The sequence below is a fragment of the Antrostomus carolinensis genome, unplaced genomic scaffold, assembly GCF_000700745.2.
Source record: "Antrostomus carolinensis isolate BGI_N321 unplaced genomic scaffold, ASM70074v2 scaffold11653, whole genome shotgun sequence".
NCBI classification, from domain to species: domain Eukaryota; kingdom Metazoa; phylum Chordata; class Aves; order Caprimulgiformes; family Caprimulgidae; genus Antrostomus; species Antrostomus carolinensis.
The window spans coordinates 5,312-14,361 of NW_010307287.1; the positions used below are offsets into that span (position 1 = coordinate 5,312).

A 9,050-nucleotide genomic window follows, 5' to 3' on the forward strand; every position below is an offset into this window, starting at 1 on the left:
GCCCCCCCACCACAGATGGTGACCCACCACCATGGATGGTGACCCACCACCCCAGGTGTCCATCTCTGGAGGTCACAGCCATCTCCTCATGGTCCCACCACCATGTTGTGGTGACACCTCAGGTCTCCACCACCACCCAGGGCACCCGAGGTGATGGTGAGTTGTGTAAAAGCTTCTTGAGGAGTTGTCTTCTCCTGGGAGCTCGTGGGCGTCTTAATTAGCACCAATGAAGGGTTCGTTAACGAGGAGCCGCTAACGAGGCCCCCCACCGAGAGAACCTGTCTGGCCAAGCTGGAGAACCTGCCCCCGCCCTGGTTACACCATCGACACCCAGAACCTGGGGTGCAGGGAGGAGGTGGGGTGGGGTGGGGTGGAGAAGATGGAGAAGACCCAACCTCATCCCATCTCCTGACCACGCCCCCCGAGCTGGAAACTCCGCCCCCCCCCGGGAGAGTGGAATGGGTGCGGGGTGACAGCGCCCTCTGGTGGGGTGGAGGTGTGGGTGTGTGGTGGAGATGGGTGTCCTGGATGTGAGGGTGCGTGGAGATGTGTGGTGGACACGTGTCATGGACAGGTGGACATGTCATGGACATGAGGACATGGAGATGTGTGGTGGACGCGTGTCATGGACACGTATCATGGACATGTGGACACATATGGGCAGGTGGACATGTGTCATGGACATGAGGACATGGACAGTTGGACGTGTGTCATGGACATGTGTCATGGACAGGTGGACATGTGTCATGGACGTGTCATGGACAGGTGGACATGTCTCATGGATGTGAGGATCTGTGGACACATGTGGTGGTCGTGTGTCATGGACACATGCGTGGACAGTTGGACGTGTGTCATGGATGTGTGGACATGTGGACACATGTGGGGGACGTGTCATGGACAGGTGGACATGTGTCATGGATGTGTGGACATGTGGACATGTGTCATGGACAGGTGGACGTGTGTCATGGAGGTGAGGACCTGGGGACACACGCGGTGGACGTGTGGTATGGACACGTGTCATGGACATGTGGACACATGTCATGGACAGTTGGATGTGTGTCATGGACGTGTGGACATGTGGACATGTGTCATGGACAGGTGGACGTGTGACATGGATGTGAAGATCTGTGGACATGTGTGGTGGACAGGTGTCATGGACACGTATCATGGAGGTGTGGACATGCGGACACATATCATGGACAGGTGGACACGTGTCATGGAAAGGTGGATGTGTGTCATGGAGGTGAGGACGTGGACACATGTGGTGGACGTGTCATGGACATGCGTCATGGATGTGTGGACATGTGTCATGGATGTACAGATGTGTCATGGACAGGTGGACATGTGTCATGGATGTGTGGACATGTGGACATGTGTCATGGACAGGTGGACGTGTGTCATGGAGGTGAGGACGTGGACACGTGTGGTGGACGTGTCATGGACATGAGTCATGGATGTGTGGACATGTGTCATGGATGTACAGATGTGTCATGGACAGGTGGACATGTGTCATGGACGTGAGGATCTGTAGACACATGTGGTGGACGTGTGTCATGGACACGTATCATGGCCATGTGGACATGTGTCACGGCTGTGTGGACATGTGGACACGTATCATGGACAGGTAGACGTGTGTCATGGATGTGTGGCCATGTGTGGTGGACATGAGGAGAAGTTCCATGGATGTCATGGATGTGAGGACATGTGGATGTGTAGACACGTGTCAAGGACGTGTGGACACGTGTCATGGGTGTATGGACCTGTGTCATGGTCTTGAGGACATCTGGATGTGTAGACACGTGGTGGACACGTGTCATGGGTGTATGGACCTGTGTCATGGTCTTGAGGACATCTGGATGTGTAGACACGTGGTGGACACGTGTCATGGATGTGTGGACATGTGTTGTGGACATCAGGACATGTGGACACATGTCATGGATGTACAGACATGTCATGGACACGTGTCATGGATGTGTGGACACACGTGGCTTGCTGGCCAACCAGCACCTGCTGGTCTCCAGCAGTGGCCAATGAACGTGGCCGGATCTCCAAAGCCAGCTGGCCTATCACCACCCACGTCTTGCCAAAGTCATTGGCCAATCAGATCACGTTGTTCTCCAAAGCTGCTGACCAATGTCTACCAATCATCTCCCTCACCTTCCAAAACTGACCTACCAGCGTGGTCACCTCTCCAAACCCAACCAACCAATGGGAACCTCCGCGTGGTTGCACCCATCCACACGCGGTCATCCATCCAGAACCCAACCCAACCAATCAGAAGCTGATCTCCACCAGAACCAACCACCCAATCATCTCCCTCACCTTCCAAAACTGACCTACCAGCGTGGTCACCTCTCCAAACCCAACCAACCAATGGGAACCTCCGCGTGGTTGCACCCATCCACACGCGGTCATCCATCCAGAACCCAACCCAACCAATCAGAAGCTGATCTCCACCAGAACCAACCACCCAATCATCTCCCTCACCTTCCAAAACTGACCTACCAGCGTGGTCACCTCTCCACACATCTCCAAACCCAACCAACCAATGAGAACCTCCATGTGGTTGCACCCATCCACACGTGGTCATCCATCCAGAACCCAACCCAACCAATCAGAAGCTGATCTCCACCAGAACCAACCACCCAATCATCTCCCTCACCTTCCAAAACTGACCTACCAGCGTGGTCACATCTCCAAACCCAACCAACCAATGAGAACCTCTTTGTGGTTGCACCCATCCACACGTGGTCATCCATCCAGAACCCAACCCAACCAATCAGAAGCTGATCTCCACCAGAACCAAGCAGCCAATCGGCGCCGTGTCCCCATGAAGCAAGACCAGGCGGTGCCGGTGCCGAGGGATTAGAGAAGGTGGTGGCCAAGCGTCTTCACGCCCATCAGGTGTCTCCAACTCAACGCTGGGGTGGGACAAGCCGGGTCAGATCCTCGACGTCGTTATAAAACCCCAGGAGGTTGAGGTGGGTGGGACTGGAGAAGACACGTCAGGGCTGGTTGGGACGGGTTGAGGTGTTTGTGGTGCTGCTGGTGCTGCTGGTGGTGGAAGGTTGGTTGGTTGGTTGGTTGGTTGGTGGAGAAGGTGGGACACAAGAAGGTTTCACCAGGCGAGGACGTTGGCCAGGAACCAAGGAGATCTTCACGGCGGGGAAGGACGCGGGTGTGGTCCCCACCCGGCGGGGAACAGCCGGGATCTGCCGAGAGGTTTGCTGGGGTGGAGGTGGTGGGTGGTGGGGTGGAGGTGGTGGGACCCCATCAGCAAGAGGTCATGGGCCATGGTTGTCCTTGGTCTCCATCCACCCATCCTCCTCGTTTGCTCCAGCTCTGGGTCTCCAACCTTCCTTCCTTCTCCATATTTGACCCGTCCCTTTGTCCCTGGTCTCCAACCTTCCTCCTTTCTCCATGTTTGATCCATCCCTGGTCTCCATCCATCCCTGGTCTCCATCCATCCCTGGTCTCCATCCATCCATCCCTCCTTCTCCATGTTGGACCATCCTTCTGTCCCTGGTCTCCATCCTTCCTTCCTCCTCCATGTTTGCTCCATCCCTGATGTTCCACCATCCCTCCTTCTCCAGGCTTCCTCCAGCCCTGATCTCCTTCTCCTTCCTTCCTTCTCCATCCCTCCGTCCCTCATCTCCATCCATCCATCCATCCATCCATCCCTTCTTCTCATGATCCCTCTATCCCTCCTTCTCCATCCTTCCTCCATCCTTCCTTCCTTCTCCAAACTTGCTCCATCTCTCCATCCATGGTCTCCAACCCGCCATCCATGATCTCCAACCCTCCATCCATGATCTCCAACCCTTCCTCCTTCTCCATGCTGGCCCCATCCCTCCTTCCCCACATCCCTCTCTGTCCTCATCCAACTTCTCCACAAGGAACCACCACCCATCTCCCTGGGACCCATCACCCATCTCCATGGGGCCCACCACCCATGTCCATGGGGCCCACCATCCATGTCCATGGGGTCCACCACCCGTCTCCATGGGACCCACCACCCATCCCCATTGGGCCCACCACCCATCCCCATGGGACCCACCACCCATGACCATGGGACCCACCACCCATCTCCTTGCACCCATGGGACCCATTTCCTGGATCTGTGGGGCCCGTGGCACATGTCCACAGGGCGTGGTGACCCACACCCATGGGTGGCACCAACCTATGACCATGGGAACCGTGACCCACAGTCACGTGGAGCTTTGACCCACTTCTATGAGGTCCACAAACCTCTTCCATGGGGAGAAATGACCCACTGAGGTGAAGAACCAGGACCCACCTTCATGGGGAGTGATGACCCGTGGTCATGGATGTCTCCACCACATGACCGTGGATGTCTCCACCCCATGGCCATGGGGAACCATGACTTAGAGCTATGGGGAACCATGACCCATGGAGAACCATGATCGATGGAGAACCATGATTGATGGAGAACCATGACCCACAGCCATGAGACACCACAACCCACAACCACCAGGAGAAACCACCCATGTTCTTGCAACCCAAATGTCCATGGGGAGCAAAGGTGTCTCCACTGAAGAACCCTGACCCCCAACCATGATGGGGGTGGGGGGACACCACGATCTATATCTCCATGGGGTTAAGGACCCCGACCCACAGCTCCAACCCTGAGGGAGGCATCCAAGGGCAGAGTGAGGTTCTGGGAGGTCAATCGCCTGAAGACAAGGTGGAGGAGGTGGAGGAGTTGGTGGAACCCATAATTACGTGGCCCTCATTAAGGATGACTGGGGCTGATGACATCATCGTTGCAAAAGGGCGATGACAGGGTGACTTGTGGAGCTGAGATGGTTGGGTGGAGGCCACCGAGGTGGTGGGACCTTCATCACCCTGGTGTAGACCCCCAACAAATGGTGTAGACCCCAAAATGATGTAGATCTTTGGTGGTCACCCCACCCAAACCCCAAAACGTGGAGGTACCACGATGCCCCAAGAAACATCTCACCTTCTCCTGGAGTTGGGAGGGAGAAGGTCCAGGTGATGCCACCAAAATCCAAAATCATGGGACCTCTGCCCCACAGCGGCCATGACGATGGAGATACGAGCCATGGTGGCCCTCAGGTTATGGAGAACCATGAAGCTGCTGGGAACCTTGGTCTTGGTGACCTCCACGGGTGAGTGTAGGGGTGGAAGGTCCAACTATGGGTGAAGACACGTGTGTGGTGGCACTAAGAGGTGTCTCCTTGGTTCTTCACCCCGTTTGTAGGGTCCTCGGTGGCCGGTGACACGCGCGTGGTGGGCGGCATGGCCTGTGACCCTCACTCGCAGCCGTGGCAGGCGGCCATCTTGGACATGTACAAGCTCTACTGCGGTGGTGTCCTGGTGGCCAAGCAGTGGGTGGTGACGGCCGCCCACTGCACCACCCCGGGGTAAGGTGACAACTTGTGTGTGGCACGTGTCTCCTGTCTCCATGTGGGTTGTATCTCCAGATGGTCCATCACACCTTGGTGTGGTGGGTCCCCATCCCACGTGTTGTGGTCTTTGTGGTCCACGTGTGTCATGGATCCATGCAGGTCATGGTCATGGTGTGGTCTACACGTGTCCTGGTCGTGCTGTAGACCCCATGTCCCACCCATGGACCATGTCATGTCCCACATGTGGGTCATGATGTGTCCTACACATGTCCTGGCCATGATGTAGACCCCATGTCCCACCCATGATGTAGATCCCATGTCCCACCCATGGACCATGTCATGTCCTGCACGTGTCCTGGACATGTTGTAGACCCCATGTCCCACCCATGATGTAGACCCCATGTCCCACCCATGGACCATGTCATGTCCCACATGTGGGTCATGATGTGTCCTACACATGTCCTGGCCATGATGTAGACCCCATGTCCCACCCATGGACCATGTCATGTCCTACACGTGTCCTGGTCATGTTGTAGACCCCATGTCCCACCCATGGACCATGTCATGTCCTACCCATGTCCTGGTCACACTGTGGACCCCACGTCCCATGTGTCCTCCAAGAGCTGTGGCCACATCACAGCCCCCATGTCCCACCCATGGACCATGTTCTCCATGTCCTACATGTGTCCTGGCCATGCTGTAGACCCCACGTCCCACCCATGGACCACGCCATGTCCTACAGGCGTCCTGGTCACACTGTGGACCCCACGTCCCACGTGTCCTCCAAGAGCTGTGGCCACATCACAGCCCCCATGTCCCACCCATGGACCATGTTCTCCATGTCCTACACGTGTCCTGGTCATCCTGTGTCCCACCCCATGTCCCACCCATGGACCATGTCATGTCCTACCCGTGTCCTGGTCACACTGTAGACCCCACGTCCCACGTGTCCTCCAAGAGCTGTGGCCACATCATAGCCCCAATATCCCACCCATGGACCATGTTCTCCATGTCCTACACGTGTCCTGGTCACACTGTGTCCCACCACGTGTCACATCTCCACCATGGTCTCCATGTCCCCTTCCCACCCATGTCATGATCTCCATGTCCCCACATCCCACATGTGTCCTGGTCCTACCAGATCCCACAGGAGCCGTGACCACCTCACCATCTCCATCATGTCCCACACTGGTTGACCATGTCCCACATGTCCCAGTCCATGTTCTGACCACACCATGACCTCCAGGTGGCCCATGTTCTCCTGATCTTGGCCACCTGGTCCCGTGTCCCTGCTGTAGGATCACCACCATCCGCCTGGGCAAGCACAACCTCTACACGCGGGAGTTTGGGGAGACGCAGAAGATGGTGCAGAAGTTCGTGCCCCACCCCAGCTATGACCCCACCACCAAGGACAATGACATCATGATGATCAAGCTGGTCACCCCCGTCACCCTCAGCTCCAGGATCCAACCCGTCCCCGTGGCCTCCTGCCTCCCCGAGCCTGGTACCACCTGTGTCACCTCGGGATGGGGGGCCACCACCTCTCCAGAAGGTACTCAGCAACCAGGGCCTCTCCTGGAGGGCTGGGTCATCTCCTGAAGATCTGGGACATCTCCTGGAGATCTAGATCTTCTCCTGGAGGACTGGGTCATGTCCTGGAGGTCTGGGCCATCTCCTGGAGATCTGGGCCATCTCCTGGAGGTCTAGATCCTCTCCTGGAGGTCTTGATCCTCTTCTGGATGTCTAGGTCTCCTCCTGGAGGTCTGTGTGTCCTCCTGGAGGGCTGGGTCATCTCCTGGAGGTCTTTGTCTCCTGCTGGAGGTCTAGGTCCCTTCCTGGAAGTCTAGATCCTCTCCTGGAGGTCTTGATCCTCTTCTGGATGTCTAGGTCTCCTCCTGGAGGTCTGTGTGTCCTCCTGGAGGGCTGGGTCATCTCCTGGAGGTCTGGATCCTCTACTGAAGATCTAAATCTCCTCCTGGAGGTCTGTGTGTCCTTCTGGAGGTCTAGGTCCCTTCCTGGATGTCTGGATCATCTCCTGGAGATCTGGTTCTCCTCCTGGAGGTCTGTGTGTCCTCCTGGAGGTCTGGGTGCTCTCCTGGAGGTCTGGATCCCTTTTTAGAGGGCTGGGTCTCCTCCTGGAGGTCTGGGTCCTCTTCTGGAGGTCTGTGTGTCCTCCTGGAGGTCTGGGTGATCTCCTGGAGATCTGGATCCCTTTTTAGAGGGCTGGGTCTCCTCCTGGAGGTCTGGGTCCTCTTCTGGAGGTCTGTGTGTCCTCCTGGAGGTCTGGGTGATCTCCTGGAGATCTGGATCCCTTTTTAGAGGGCTGGGTCTCCTCCTGGAGGTCTGGGTCCTCTTCTGGAGGTCTGTGTGTCCTCCTGGAGGTCTGGGTGATCTCCTGGAGATCTGGATCCCTTTTTAGAGGGCTGGGTCTCCTCCTGGAGGTCTGGGTCCTCTTCTGGAGGTCTGTGTGTCCTCCTGGAGGTCTGGGTGATCTCCTGGAGATCTGGATCCCTTTTTAGAGGGCTGGGTCTCCTCCTGGAGGTCTGGGTCCTCTTCTGGAGGTCTGTGTGTCCTCCTGGAGGTCTGGGTGATCTCCTGGAGATCTGGATCCCTTTTTAGAGGGCTGGGTCTCCTCCTGGAGGTCTGGGTCCTCTTCTGGAGGTCTGTGTGTCCTCCTGGAGGTCTGGGTGATCTCCTGGAGATCTGGATCCCTTTTTAGAGGGCTGGGTCTCCTCCTGGAGGTCTGGGTCCTCTTCTGGAGGTCTGTGTGTCCTCCTGGAGGTCTGGGTCCTCTTCTGGAGGTCTGTGTGTCCTCCTGGAGGTCTGGACCATCTCCTGGGGGTCTGGACCATCTCCTGGAGGTCCAGGTTTCACCTGGGGACATCTGGGTTATCTCCTTGGCACCTGGGTCCTCTCCCAGATACCTGAGTCTTCTCCTGAACACCCAGGTCCCCTTCTGGGCACCTATGTCCTCTTCTGGACATCTTGGGTCCCCTGATGGACACCTGGGTTGTCCCCAGACACCCAAGTCCTCTCCTGGACACCTGGGTCCCCTCATGGACATCTGGGTCCTCTCCTGGACACCTGAGTCCTCCCCAGACACCCAAGTGTCCTCCTGGGCACCTACATCTTCTCCTGGACACCTGGATCTCCTCCTGGACACCAGTGTGTCTTCTCCTGGACACTCGGGTCCTCTCCTGGACACCTGAGTCCTCCCCAAACACCCAAGTCCCCCCCCGAGAACCTGTTCCCCCGGCCCCCCACCCCCCCCCTCCATTCCAGGGCTTCTCCTCCCAGGAGAAGGTCTCACCCACCATGGACCACATCTCCATGGGGTGACTTTCCACCCCAAACCTCACAACCACCTTCCAACTTCTCCTCCATGTTTTTATTCTCCTGGAGAAACATCTCCAAGTGAATCCACCAGGAGGAACCCAACTTCTTCTGGGCGGTGGGGTGGTGTCAGGGGTGGGGTCCTCCCAGGAGAAGGTCTCACCCACCATGGACCACATCTCCATGGGGTGACTTTCCACCCCAAACCTCACAACCACCTTCCAACTTCTCCTCCATGTTTTTATTCTCCTGGAGAAACATCTCCAAGTGAATCCACCAGGAGGAACCCAACTTCTTCTGGGCGGTGGGGTGGTGTCAGGGGTGGGG

At 56.9% G+C, this 9,050-nt stretch overlaps 1 protein-coding gene across 1 annotated transcript; it reads left to right on the top strand.

The window, feature by feature from the left end:
* The first annotated feature begins 5,062 nt into the window (after positions 1-5,062).
* Positions 5,063-6,989, top strand: LOC104522953 (kallikrein-8-like). The gene is made up of 3 exons (XM_010165379.2): positions 5,063-5,150; positions 5,210-5,405; positions 6,689-6,989. Exons 1-3 carry the CDS (start codon positions 5,063-5,065, stop codon positions 6,987-6,989), a joined length of 585 nt encoding a protein of 194 aa, XP_010163681.2.
* Positions 6,990-9,050: the final 2,061 nt, after the last annotated feature.